The 15,224-nt window shown below is 39.7% G+C and overlaps 1 protein-coding gene across 4 annotated transcripts in view; it reads left to right on the plus strand.

Annotated features, from left to right (window-relative positions):
* Nucleotides 1-15,224, plus strand: part of COL12A1 (collagen type XII alpha 1 chain) — a 223,217-nt gene that overhangs the window by 70,841 nt on the left and 137,152 nt on the right. For 2 of the 4 annotated variants that reach the window (XM_077289886.1, XM_077289885.1), the window contains exons 15-21: nucleotides 445-711; nucleotides 1,609-1,801; nucleotides 3,759-3,877; nucleotides 6,278-6,427; nucleotides 7,828-7,947; nucleotides 8,080-8,244; nucleotides 11,639-11,788. In XM_077289886.1, coding sequence (XP_077146001.1) covers nucleotides 445-711; nucleotides 1,609-1,801; nucleotides 3,759-3,877; nucleotides 6,278-6,427; nucleotides 7,828-7,947; nucleotides 8,080-8,244; nucleotides 11,639-11,788 — 1,164 coding nt within the window. The remainder of the gene's footprint in view (nucleotides 1-444; nucleotides 712-1,608; nucleotides 1,802-3,758; nucleotides 3,878-6,277; nucleotides 6,428-7,827; nucleotides 7,948-8,079; nucleotides 8,245-11,638; nucleotides 11,789-15,224) is intronic. The other 2 variants (XM_077289887.1, XM_077289888.1) reach the window with 1 other exon arrangement.

The following is a 15,224-nucleotide window of genomic DNA, read 5'->3' on the forward strand; positions in this document are numbered from 1 at the left end:
AGGTATATTGTTGTGGCTCAGTTTAGCTGTTAGACATTGGCTTGGGTTGTATTGTGCTCACTCCTAGTTACAGTATTTCAGTTGCGCTGGGTTTACCTTTCTTCATTACACTTATTCACCAACGTAGAGAGGTTATTGCACTTCTATGCACACAAAATGTTTGTTAATATGATCATTCTATGCACATAGAACTTCATGTTCCTGTAAGCAAGCTTATCTCACCCAATGAACAATTGATTTGCTCATTCGTCAGTTGATTGCGCGCCTATTTAAATAGGCAGATATTCAAGAAACGAGCATTCCTAAGAATGCTCATTTACAATTATGTAAATAGGCCTATACACATGTGCATTTGATTATACTTCTGAAAGTAACAAAGAATTTCACTTTACATAGATGAATCCAATTGATGTGCTAACACTGGATGTTATTTGCTATAAACAGTATCACCAGATGCCAAGAAGCTTCGCGTCACTGATGAAACAGAAAATACAATGAAAGTAACGTGGCAACCCGCTCCAGGGAATGTGGTAAATTACCGCGTTATCTATCGCCCACGAGCAGGTGGCAGACAAGTGAGCGCTAAAGTCCCACCTGCAGTCACCTCCACTGTATTAAAGAGGCTTCAGCCTAAGACCACCTATGATATCACAGTTGTCCCAGTATACAGATCAGGGGACGGAAAGACAAGGCAAGGAGAAGGAACCACAGGTATGGTAATAAACAACTTTAGTCTCTGAACTTTCTAAGACATTGAAAATTAAGAAAACTGGTTAGAGCAGTTTTTATTTTGTGCCAAATTCATGAACCACCTTTGCCATGTTGAACACATTTGTCGCAAAAATGTCAATGAATACAGTAAGACAAAAAAAGAAAGTGACATCAAAAACTAGCAAATAATGGGTTATTCAAAACCTAGGGGATAATGGTAAAAGCTGTCTGAGACACATTTTAATATTAACTCCCTTGGTTAATAAAATTTACTATCCATGGAAACAGTGATGGAAAGTTTGTTACATTTCAGAATGGAAATGGTGTCTGTAGAAAGTAACTATATACAATGATATATAAAATTTGCTTTTTTAACATAGACATTTTCATTGCCAGTGAAATGTTGCCAGGAAAGATTATTTTTCCCTATGTAACATAAATGGCCAATTCTGCAATGGAATATTTTGTTAGGCTTCCAACAGTACATGTGAACATAGCTGCTCTATACCTTCCCAGCCAATGTACATTTGGCAGAACTCAGTCCTGTAAGTCAAAAAAACGACCAGTCTCAACTGTTGACCTTGTTTTTTTTAAAACGTTACCTTTAGGCAACAGCAGGTAGTGGACCATCAACTTTCTTGCTCTAAGTCTATCATTCAACCCGTCATGGTTAAGATAGATTAGATCATTCTGTCTCAGCTACAGCCACCAAATAGCCCTAACAAGGTGGAGATGTTAACTCAAAGCATAAATCGATAAAACTTGATATTTTTATGGGTACTGAGAAGCTGAGGAGTGGTTTTAAAAAATACCTTTCTAAAATTTCTGTAGTTTCTACAATGTAAAGATTTGTTTGGATTTGTTGTGTTAATAGTCTGTTTTTTACTATATTTTTAGCTTCCCCTTTCAAACCACCAAGAAACTTAAAAACATCAGATCCAACTATGTCAACATTCAGAGTGACGTGGGAACCTGCTCCTGGTGAAGTGAAAGGATATAAAATCACTTTCCATCCGTTAGGTGATGAGGAGCAATTGGGAGAAATGATAGTTGGTCCTTATGATAATACAGTCGTTTTGGAAGAACTCAGGTTGGTGAATAAAGCCTCATGTCCAATAATGAAGGTACTTTTACCCCTTCAAAGGAAATGTGTCACCTTTTTTTTCTACCTACCTGAGAGCAGCATAATGTAGAGACAAAGACCCGGATTCCAGTGATGTGTCACTTACTAGGCTACGCAGTGTAGTTTTGATAAAATCACTGATTTATTAGCAGGAGTTAGCATTGGAGGACACATAAATGTGCTGTCATGTAATCTTCCACATTCATGAGCTTTGTATATCTCTGCCCTCACCACTGATTGGCAGCTTTCTGTGGGGCTATACTAGGCTCAGCATTGAGAAAACTGGTAGATCTGAAGCAGCCCAGTAAGTAACACATCGCTGGAATTAGGTTCTCTGTCACTACATTATGCTGCTCTCAGATGGGGTAGCAAAAAATGTGATGGCAGATTCCCTTAACCAACCTCGACCAAAATAGACACAGTTCCTTTGTGGACTCCTGCCTCACTTTTTGGAGTAGGAAGAAACTGATAAATGGTCCTCATTGTTACTCTGCCCACCCTTCATGGGAGTCAGTTACTCAGAGAGGACCCTCCCTCTTCCTACTGTGCTTGGTAAATATGTGTTTGTACAGGTGAAACTTAATCTGATATCAGATAACAGTAAAGTAGCAAGTTTTAAATAAAATATGCGAGTGGTGAAGATTAAAGAGAACTGTGAGCCCTTTATTTTGTAATGTAATGTAAAAACATAGCTGTGATGGCGCTGTAAATCAGATTATGTTGATACCTCTAGTGAAGAAATCCGCTTTGTGGTTCTTCTTTAATCACCGTATGAAATTTTCTGCTAATTAGATTTCAGAGTACAGTGGCTGGACTGTGTCTTGGGTCTTCTCCTCCCTGTCTGTGAAGCCCAGACCCCTCCGCCTGCCTCTGATCTTTGAATGACGGGTTACTGCTGAGATATTAAGCAGAGGCGGCAGCTCATTCACAGACCAGAGGCAGGCGGAGTTGCCAGAGAATCACAGACTGAGAGGAGAAGACCCAGGATACAGTCCAGCCCCTGTGCACCGAAATCTAATTAGCAGAAAACTTCAAGTGGTGATGGCAGGTTCTCTATAACATTCACCTGTTGTAGTACTAAACTAGAACTGGGTAAGAGAGCACAACTTTTGGGTGTGATGACCCAAACTAATTAAAGGGAATCTTTAAGCAGGTATTTGCTATCTCATCTGAGAGCACCATGACGTAGAGAAAGAGACCCTGAATCCAATGATGTGTCACTTAGTTTACTGGGTGCAGCAGTTCTGAAACCATCAGAGGTTTTAGATGTAGGGTGCAGCAGAGCTGAGAAAGCTATCCCCGCCCACACCAGGCTTTGTATGTACACAGTCTATTGACAATGAGTTACTTATCATAGGAGGGGGTGGAATTGGACTTGCAAGTGTGCGCCAGCTAGTCACAGCAATGATAATGTCATGGTGATAAAACCTACAGTGTAAGTGAACAGCAGCACACAGCTTGATAAGTGACACATTGTTGGATTCAGTGTTTTAACCCCTACCTCATGCTTCCCTCAGATTACATAGTAAAAACCTATTGACAGATTCACTTCAAGATGCAAAAATACATTTAGCACATTGTTGGTCACCAGAATTAGAAATACAAAAATACAGGGTCAATGAATAAACAGCAATAAGCACAATTACACTTTGCACAAAATGCCAGTTTTCTGGTTTAAAATGCCCAGCATATTTTACCCCACATGTCCCCTGAACAGTAAATACATTTTATAAAAATATTTTCTGCCTTTTTATAAATGTTGTAGTGTCAAACCCGAGGGAACATTTAATCTGGATTGAAATCAGAATTGATTTTAATCTCATGATCATGAATCGGGCACAAGTATTATATGATCTGGCATCAAGGCATATTATGGAAGGAATGGAATTGCTATATTATTTAATATTAATATTTGTTTCTGTAGGGCTTCAACATCCTACAAAGTAAATGTTTTTGGAATGTTTGATAAAGGAGAGAGTTCCCCCTTGATTGGAGAAGAAATGACAACTCAGTCAGATGCACCTGATGTCGCTGTTGATTCTGGTAATTTTCTCTCAGATGAGAGAGCACAGAAACGGGATGAATGACTGAAAAATATGATTTCTTTCTTATTCAGTAGTTGAAATATTATTTTTCTGCCTACCCATTCAACAGGGCTGCCTAGAGTTAATTACATGTTAGAAAACGTATAATTCTGCAAAATGTTTGTTAAAAGTTCAGATGAACTACAAAAAAAGAGTAGGATGCTAGGTTACAGCTCGATGGACTAATGTGAATAGTGACAGGGTGCATGAGTAATTTGATAGCGGACGAGTGCTCCCTCTGTCAGCCCATCAGCACCCCGCAGCATGGTCGCAGCAGGGACGACTGGTTCAACTAGAGGCCTGACAATGGTCTCCAGGTCTGCCATACTCGCCAGTCATCAGATGCACTGCTCTACACATGTAGTATAGTATATTACCTATACGTTCAATCATAAGAATTTTTTTTAGAATTCTTTCCATAAAGAGTTAAAAAAGTTAAGTAATATATGTAGCCCAAAATGGTTCCACTGGCAAATACACCTCACCCCGAAAAAAAAGCCTGAATAAAGTTGATAAGTTGAAGGAAAAAAATATCGTGGCTCCTTGAATGTAATGATGAAAAAGCAAAAAAAAAAAAAAAATTAATACTGTCCGAAAGGCCCAAAGTGCTAAAGGGAACCTGGCAATAGATATTCAACCACTACCTTGTTATACTTTTGGAGAATAGCTTTCTAACTTTGCCCTTGTTAAAATTGTCTACAGTGCACTCTTTATAAAAAATCACCTGAGAAGTGTCATGGGCCTGGACCTTCTGATAAGTCATGAGTGCAAGCCAGCTCTAGTAGCATCAACACGGGACAGTTCAGCTTTCTTCACTGTGCAATCAGTGCATGCTCTCAAAGCGGGGTTGTAATAATGTTTCCTAGACTGTGGCATCTTATTCACACCAGGACTACATAACTCCTCCCACATGACTCCTCCTGGGTAGTTTACTTGCAGCTTATGCTGTGTTGTATGTTTTATATTTATACACAATGCATATATGGATACCTTCATAGTGACATATTTAGAATTCTATTCCAGACTAGTGGTTTAATGGGTAAAAATCTACTAAAAGCTTTTTTTTTAATATTGCACAAAATTGCATTTTAAGTTCCAGGCCACATGTGCAAAACTCATATGGGTACTGGTATTTTTATAGCAACAGGAGTTTTTAGGAGATATTCAAATTCTGATTCTTCCTGTAACATTAGTGTTTATGACTGTAAGCCATAACTTGACTCTACTGTGTGCAGAACCGTTCCTGGTTGCCATTAGTTGTTTATGATGATTACTAAACCTACCAATTGCCAGAGGTCTCCACACTGCATGTTCCCAATTTACATGATCATATATAAGTTTCTGACGTGTCACTAACCATATAGCTATCAGGAGAATCAAATCAATTGGAATGTAGCTTTAATTTGGGTAGCCAGACAAATTAACCTAATTTTGGCAAAATTCCAACAGTCAGGGCATTTGCTTGTACATATTTTAGAATTAAAGTCAGAACTCTTTTCATTATTGTAAATCCAGTTCTCATATTCGTTATTTTTTTTGGGACACCTTTCATATTTAGAAGGCATCAACTTCAGGAAACACAGTCTAAGAATGATCTGAACAGAATGTACACTATGTGAGGTTTTGGCCCTAGTGATTTCAACAACTAATGCTGTTTACTAATACTATACTGTATCTCATTAGCACTGTAACATTCCTTTTCACATATCTCTACAACCCGTAACTGAAGCAGAACTACAGCATAACTCCACAAAATGTGCATTGTATGTCTCATTGTTTCCAGTGACGGAGCAGAACTGTGTACATTATTCTTTATACCTTATTAACCCTTGTAACTTATTTCTGTTCTGTTGATCAAATTTTGGTTTTTTTCATACAGAAGGAAACTGATTTTAAAACCTTATTTTATACTATCTGGACCATATTCCTGAAGTATATATGAAATCACATTGTGTTTCAAGTTATTGTATATGGAATATTCTAAATGAATGGCTTCTAAACTCCCTGTCCAAGATGCCTCAGGAACACTGTTCACGAAGAACAAAGCATTCTTAGTATATTGCTTTATACCTGTAGATGTTGTATGTGATCAGATGCCAATGAATTCTCCTACATTGGCAATCTGTGTGATCGATGTCTATGTGATAACTGTGGCACTTCCTATCCTATTTTGTTGTTTCTTTTCCTCCTTTCCTTGCAATGTTCATATACTTTTACCTGCTCTTCTTACTTTTGTTATATATAGGAATTTCTTCATAACAATGAATGTAGTATTTTTTTGCCCTGCCCTGTATATACTGATGAAACCCATAAATGTTATCTTATTTACATACTGTCTTTGTCTGAATTACTGTAACAGGCCTGGAGTGCAAAACAAATGCCGCTGCAGATGTCGTCTTGCTAGTAGATGGCTCTTGGAGTATTGGTCGGCCCAATTTTAGAACTGTCAGGTCTTTCATTTCTCGACTGGTTGAAGTCTTTGAGATCGGCCCAGACAGAGTGCAGATTGGTAAGCCTTATGAACAATAGTTCCTTGGTTAGTGATGTTGAAAAAATGGTATATTCCAAGATTAGACATATATTTTTGGGATTTGCAGAAGTCTTTAAAATTATGTGTTGTGTGCAAAACAGACTAGCCTGTCAGCAGAATATAGGTTGTCATAATGTCTTTAACGAATGGAAACGGAGACACAGATGGTGAAGTGCACATTCGTTTATTGAACTAATTGTCAAACCACTGGGCCACTACCCAGGGGGCTCCGAAGGGGGCATGACTAAGCAAGCCCCGGACTCCCGTAGTAATGCCCCTCAAACAGGGCCAGAATGGAAAGCCCAGGAGACTAAAGGTGCTACCTCCAGTTAGACCCCAGGTACATTATAGCTGACTCGGCCGGACTTGTGGGTACACAGGTGCAACAAGTAGCAAAAAACCGGGCAGGAGACAAGCGACACAAGCGGGTAGCATGCAAAGTTCCAGGTAGCGTGGAGGCACGGAGGACAAACTGAGGAAACAAACAGTGTTAGCGAGATGCAAGCAGGGCAAACACACAGGCATGGGCAATCTGAAAACTAGCAACAGGAAACACTTGTTGCTCAGGCATCTCCCTAAGGGCAGAGATGCCGGAAGTAGTACGAGACACTCAGCCATTGGCTGACACAAAATTAGGAAATAGCACTCTGTCTCATTCAGAGTGCGTGCTAGGAGGCCTGCGGGACATGCGCCGCGTCCAGGCAGCACGGGCAGACCAGGAACGGGATGGAGGCGCCAAAGTGTCTACATTTCAGAGGCAATGCATCTAAATATGTGGCCAAGTCAATCTGTTAATAAGCAGATCATACTGGAACAATAATGGGTCCTATCAAAAGAGAATCTATAACACCATAGTGAACAGAGCCTTAAAGGGGTTTTCAAGTGACAACTTACTAGGATCTGAACCAATTGGCAGAACAGGGAATTTCATCTGTGACAGGGCACTTTTCTCCCCATTACAAAATAGCCATCTAACCTACCACTTCATTCATTCTCTATCAGGCTGCTGGAAAAACCAAGTGTTATGTTTATTTGCCTTATAGAAAATGAATGGAGCAGTGTTCGGACAAACTGCCTCTCCAATATAACAGGGATAAAAGTTCCTTGTTCTGTCCATCAGTGCCCGTCCCAGTGATCAGACCACCACCAATAAGTTATTACTCATCCTATGAATAAGTTGTAATAACTTGTTTTAATTGGACAACCTTTAACTTTTTAAAACTAAGTTATTGATCATAGTCAGACTTATTTGGGGATTTATGTGATTATGTGATGGATAGCCACAATGGATGCAGATAGGAACATACTGTATAATGACTTCTATTATACTGACCTTAAGCATGTAGCCTTATACTTTACGTCACTTTTCTTTTCTTCAGCTCTTGCTCAGTACAGTGGGGATCCCAGAACTGAGTGGCAACTAAATGCTCATGCAACAAAGAAGTCTCTAATGGATGCTGTTGCAAATTTGCCTTACAAAGGGGGTAACACTCTGACCGGTAAGTAATATTATTGCTTAATTCCATATTAAGAAAGTCATTTACTACCTGCATACAAATAAATATTCTGTAAGAATATTCTAGTTATAACATTTCAGCAATATAATAATTTTCATCAACATGTTTAATTAGGTATGGCATTGAATTTCATCTTGCAAAACAACTTCAAAGCATCGGTTGGCTTGAGACAGAAGTCACGCAAAATTGGTGTACTTATCACTGATGGAAAGTCTCAGGATGACATCGTTGGGCCATCCAAAAAGCTGAGGGATGAGGGAATAGAACTGTACGCCATTGGTAAGATTAATTCTAAGGACCAATACTTTTTATTAAATGGCTAAAACAGGTCTTCATTTACAGAAATTCATACACTCATTGGTATTTGGTTATACATTTTATACAGCTTTGAAACTTCTAGGGGCCTAAGGATTTAGACAGTGAGGCAGATTTATTAAGTTATTAGCTCCAATAATTGTCTTTTATAATGTCTACCATATTTAATATGTTGGATGTGGCCTTGATTAAAGGGGAGTAGCACATCGAAAAAGAGATGCAGTCTAATGCGCGACACTTGGTTTGGCCCAAATTTCTGACAAAGCAAGCCTACTAATACCTAGTTTAAATGGGTGTCCTGATTCACCAAAGTTTGTACACCAGTATTCTTGCTTACAAAGCTTTGAAAAATTGTAACGTTTGGGGCAGCATGGGGCTGTACTAAGTTTTTAAACTTTTGGCGTTCCCAAAGTGAACGGAGCTAGGGCAGGATAGTGGTGTGGCAACCACTGCTCATCAAATTCATGATGAACTTTACACCACATATCTTACTGCAGTCTCTAATAGGAGTAAGATTTATGGTGTGGCACCCATCACTGTTCAGATGCTCCTGATTCATTAAAGGGAACCTGTCATCCACGGTGAATAGGCCCCACCCATCGGACCGGACCGGAGTAATTTACATAGGAAAACAGAGAGATTACAAAGGTATTTTCTCAGCAAAGGTGGGGAATTGGGGGATATGAAAGGTACTGCTGTAATGCAGAGCTCATGCACAATTGAACCATATTTTTATCTCAAATCGAAAAAAAGGGGTGATAGATTCCCTTTAAGAGGCATGCACATCTTAATGAATCAGGAGCGTCTGACTCCAGCACACCCCATCATCAAGTTTGGCATGAACAAAACCAGTCTATTGATGAATCTGGACCTTAGACTATGTGTTAGGGTTGGCGAAACGCACTAAATAAATATACAAATAAAGTGCGTTCACCACCTGGGGTTCACCGTGCAGAGATGGCAAACTGCAGCTAGGAGACAATGGCGAATGGTAGCAGTGAGCAACAGTGTCTCGCACTGTCACTCAGTAGAGAAGCATGTGGCTGTGCCAATCACACACAACGACAGAAAAGAAAATCTTCTATAGCACTGTGTTTATTGGCACACAGCTGCAGAGAAATATGGCGCTAAACGTGTACCCTCTTAAATTCACAGGAGTACGCAAGCCCCACTGGGGCAAGGGAACCAGTAGTAGACTCCAAGCACTCACAGAACTCCTCTTTGGAGGGGCTGGAATTCTAAAGGGACTAGTGCCTGCCCTGAGTTCAACCACACAATCTCCTCTCTGGAGAAGCCAAAATTCTAAAAGCATTGAGCCTGTCAGCACATACAGCCAAATCCACACTACCGTTAAGTTCCTCACACACCAAACATAAATGATCTTAGTGCACCGAAGGGTGCACCAAAGATCCTTTTATAGTTTCTGTCAATCTGACAGGACCTTGCTCACTGGCCAATCTGGAGCCGAACCAGGACCTGAGCATGTGATGGACAACCACCAACGAGAAGTCGTCCCACGAGAATGCTCAGTAGTGCGGAATCTGGACTTAGTCTCAGGAGTGATCGCTCGCTGCAGTCTATTATTGATTACCAAAGCGGAACCTGGGAAGGCTGCAGTAACCATGCTCACAGACTGAGTCTGAATAAGACACTGAGACTGAAGTCTTTGCTGAGCAGCATCCACTGCAGTTAGAACTGAATGGGAGACAGCAGAGGAAGATAAGGCTTGGGATCCATCCTGTGCAGAGGGAGAATCCTGGTGCCTAACACTATGCAGTTCAAAAATGAGATTTGTTAAATAGCATGAACCACATTGGAAAATCTTGTGCATTTTAACACTTCTTAGTTTAAGTTCAGACTCTCTAACAATTACAGATCATTAATAAATATGCTCCACTGAGTCTTATGGTCTTTAAATGTATGTTCATGAAAATTGCAGGTATATTTGGATGTGTATTCCATGTCAAAATTAAAAAAGTAACTCTATAAAATAATTATTGACGGAAAATATATTTTTCACTTACAGGGGGTTACAATTATGAATTACAATGTGAGAATATTTCTGCTATAAGTCTATTCAATGATAGAAGTCAAGCTTTGCCACATCTCTATCTCTTACATAACATATGCTTTTAATCTGATTCCTGTAAAAATAGCCAATAACTTTCATATTATCACAAAAATATTACAGCGGCAATAATGTATGGAGGAGAGCAGAATATATTATTCTATTGGCTACAGATTCATATTACTGGCAAAGCATGAATCCAAAGTATTCACTTTTATTGTGTGATGCTTTGAATGGCCAGATTTCCTCCAGCCTGAAATTCTGATTGTAAGGCTGGCTTATTCAATCTACTATCTAAGTAGCATGCCAGTGTTCTGCCAGCCAGATGATATGAAACTATGCACATAGTTTGGTTATAGATGACGTTTTTTTTTCTGCATGAAGAGCATAGTCAGATATTTCTTTTAGTTTTGTAGAAACTTACGACTTAAGTTCACTGTGGAATTGCATCATTTTATGCTGCCTTGATTTAATTTTGGCACATCCATTCATTTTTAATACTTTGAGCCACAACTCTGGAACTAATAACAAAACCTAAGTAAGAATGATAGCAGCTGCCAAAATGTATTCAGTAACAGAGGTATTTTAATACATTTTGACAAAACACTGAGCTGAAATATTGTTGGAATTGATAACACATAGAAAAACTGAAAATCCACATAACTGGCAAATATATGTGATGTTAAGAAACCTACTACTACTGTACGCTTGGCATAAAACAATTGAATAAAATTTATGGAAATCACCATTTTATAATTGACTTGATTTGCCACTAACCTGGATTTGTATTTTTGGCTTCTACTTACCTCTTCCTAAGTTTGACTTTATAACCATAGTAAATACAGACTGTGCTTTGATCCCTAACATAATTTATTTTCTAGAGATGAGAAAATCAAATTGCAGGACCTTGGACGAGTGGCCATATCAGTGGCTACTGGACAGGAGCATTGTAAACTGGTTCCTACTTTCTGGCATCCCTATCTCCTCCTTTGATTAGCCAGCCTTATAAAACATAGTTTGTACATTACGCCACAACGGTATTATGTCACACCAGGCCAGCTAGTCAAAAGAGGAGCCAGGAATGCTAGCAGGTACAAGCTTCTCCTCACTACAGGACCTTATTAGTATATTTAATTCCTCAATGACCATCACCGTGGATTTATAAGGTAAATATGGTATAGAAGGATGGAGAGAATGAGTGAAGAGACAGTCAGACAAGTAGAACATATATAAGATTTTAGTGAATTTATCATAAAGTTACTAATGCTTTGATTTCATGTATTTTATTAGGTATTAAAAATGCAGATGAAAATGAACTGAAAGAAATAGCTACTGATCCTGATGAGATCTACGTCTTCAACGTCAATGATTTCAGCCAGCTAACCAACATTGTTGATCCTCTCACAACAAATTTGTGTAACAGCGTTAAGGGTGGAGGAGGTAATTTACAAAGTTACATGTTCAGTTATACTGGGTTCATTTTACAGAATTTTTACAAATTTAATTTGTCACAGGAATTAGTTCACAAGGAGATTTTTGAAGTAGGTTTAAAAGTGAATAAATTCCAAAATCCACATCAAACACCATGTCAAAAAGCTCCATGTGAAAATACACTATAACAAAACACTGCATATAGCTGTTGTTAAGTCACCAAACATTTGATATTATTTTTTATATGTTGTTGTCCTTTTAATTGCAAATAGATAGATGGTGCAATCAGGACTCAGACACCCATTAATCAGCTTGGAATTAAAAGAACAATCTAATATATAAAGCTGAATGTGTGTGTGTGTGTATGTATGTATGTATGTATGTATGTCCGGGATTGGCATCTGAACCGTAGCAGCTACAGCCACAAAATTTTGCACAGTCACACGTCTGGACCCCGAGAGCGTCATAGGCTATGTTGTGAGGTGAAATTTTAACCCCGCGCTTTCCAATTCACCAAACAATTTTGCCCCTATCTACATAATGGGGAAAAAGTGAAAGGAAAAGTGTTGGAGGCGTCGCAGCTACAGGCACAAAATTTTGCACAGTCACACGTCTGGACCCTGAGAGCGTCAAAGCTATATTGTGAGGTGAAATTTTAACCCCGCGCTTTCCAAGTCACCAAACAATTTTGCCCCTATCTACATAATGGGGAAAAAATGAAAGGAAAAGTGTTGGAGGCAAATTAACAGCTGCCAGATGTGAACAAGGGGGACTTAAAGAATGACAGCGATGGCACCAAAGAGTATATACTGTACAGTTGCTAAGGTGGGGCCCCAACATGGGATAATCACACCACCACGGGGATATGAACACACACACAAAATGCGCCACACACTACCACGTGCTCGAACACATATACCACCCTCAGTGCACATTTCACCACACATACACCAACCTCGCCACATAAAAGTAGAAACACAAAAGTCGCCGCTCAAAACTCGCCACGCGCAAAACTCTCCACATGCAAAACTCGCCACACGTGCAAAACTCGCCACACGCAAAACTTGCACACGCAGAAAAATTGCCACACGCAGAAAAATTGCCACATGCACAAAAGTTGCAACACATGCAAAAGTTGCCTCACACAAAACTTGCACATACTCAAAAGGCACCACACATAAAACTCGCCACGCGCAAAACTCGCCATGCGCAAAACTTGCTGCACACAACTTGCTACACTAACCTGTCACATGCAACTCGACACACAAAAAGTTGCTACACGCATGTCGCCACACAAAACTCATCTCACAAAAGTCCCTACATGCATGTCGCCACACGCAACTCAACACACACAACTTGACACACGAAACTCGCCCTAAAACACACACAAGTCTGGTATCCTTCAAAAATAAAAATCTGATTAATAAGCAGACAAACTACAAGAGCAACAAATGTACCATATAGGAATCCGGCAGCTGTCAGTCACATGACCAGTCTATTATGTGTATGTGTGAGCTAATATATACTGCCAGGGGGTGGGCTTACTGTTGGCTGGGGATTTATCAGGCTGCCATTTTAGCTTACAAATACTGAGGTAAAAATACTGACCAAATAACGTGTGAACGAGGGCTAATACAGGAGGAGATGGCATACAGCTATATACTATATACAGGAGATGACACACAGGTATATACTATTTACAGGGGAGATGACACACAGGTATATACTATATACAGGAGGAGATGACACACAGATATATACTATATACAGGAGAGATGACACACAGGTATATACTATATAGAGGAGGAGATGACATACAGGTACATACTACATACAGGAGGAGATGACATACAGGTATATACTATATACAGGAGGAGATGACACACAGGTATATACTATATACAGGAGCAGATTACCTACAGGTATATAGTATATACAGGAGGAGATGACACAGGTATATGCTATGTATAGGAGGAGATGACATACAGGTATATACTATATACAGGAGATGACACACAGATATATACTATATATAGGTGAGATGACACACAGGTATATACTATATACAGGAGATTACATACAGGTATATCTAATATATAAAGCTGAATGTGTGTATGTATGTATGTGTGTATGTCCGGGATTGGCATCTGTACCGTCGCAGCTACAGCCACAAAATTTTGCACAGTCACACGTCTGGACCCCGAGAGCGTCATAGGCTATGTTGTGAGGTGAAATTTTAACCCCGCGCGTTCCAATTCACCAAACAATTTTGCTCCTATCTACATAATGGGGAAAAAGTGAAGGGAAAAGTGTTGGAGGAAAATTGACAGCTGCCAGATGTGAACAATGAGGACTTAAAGAATGAGAGCGATGGCGACAAAGAGTATATACCGTACAGTTGCTAAGGTGGGGCCCCGACATGGGATACTCACCACACACGGGGATATGAACACAAACACAAAATGCGCCACACACTACCACGTGCTTGAACACATATACCACCCTCAGCACACATTTCACCACACACACACACCAACCTCGCCACATAAAAGTCGAAACACAAAAGTCACCACTCAAAACTCGCTACATGCAAAACTCGCCATATGCAAAACTAGGCTCACGCAAAACTCGCCACACGTGCAAAACTCACCTCATGGAAAACTCACCTCATGCAAAACTTGCACACACAGAAAAATTGCCACATGTACAAAAGTTGCACCACATGCAAAAGTTGCCTCACACAAAACTTGCACATACTCAAAATGCACCACACATAAAACTCGCCACGCGCAAAACTCGCCATGCACAAATCTTGCTGCACACAACTTGCTACACTAACCTGTCACATGCAACTCAACACACAAAATGTTGCTACACGCATGTCGCCACACAAAACTCATCTCACAAAAGTCGCTACATGCATGTCGCCACACGCAACTCAACACACACAACTTGACACATAAAACTCGCCCTAAAACACACACAAGTCTGGTATTGTCCTTCAAAAATAAAAATCTGATTAATAAGCAAACTACAAGAGCAACAAATGTACCATATAGGAAATACGGCAGCTGTCAGTCACATGACCTGTCTATTATGTGTATGTGTGAGCTAATATATACTGCCAGGGGGGAGGGCTTCCTGTTGGCTGGGGATTTATCAGGCTGCCAATAGCAACCAATCACAGCTCAGCTTCTATTTTGCTACAGTTAATTAACCTGAGCTCTGATTGGTTAATATAGGCAACAAAGACATTCTCAGTATAACAAAGCTAATATATGTTGTGAAATGCTTCTATTTGCTTAGTTTTTGCCTTTTAATAATTACATTTCTATCTATTTGTTTTGTGGTTTTTGTGTGCAGAATAAATTTTTGTTAACACATTCTATTTTGCTAACAGCAGTCATTAACCCGGGCGAAGCCGGGTAGTACAGCTAGTAGCATA

Source organism: Ranitomeya variabilis, chromosome 2 (genome assembly GCF_051348905.1).
Source record: "Ranitomeya variabilis isolate aRanVar5 chromosome 2, aRanVar5.hap1, whole genome shotgun sequence".
In the NCBI taxonomy this organism is placed as follows: domain Eukaryota; kingdom Metazoa; phylum Chordata; class Amphibia; order Anura; family Dendrobatidae; genus Ranitomeya; species Ranitomeya variabilis.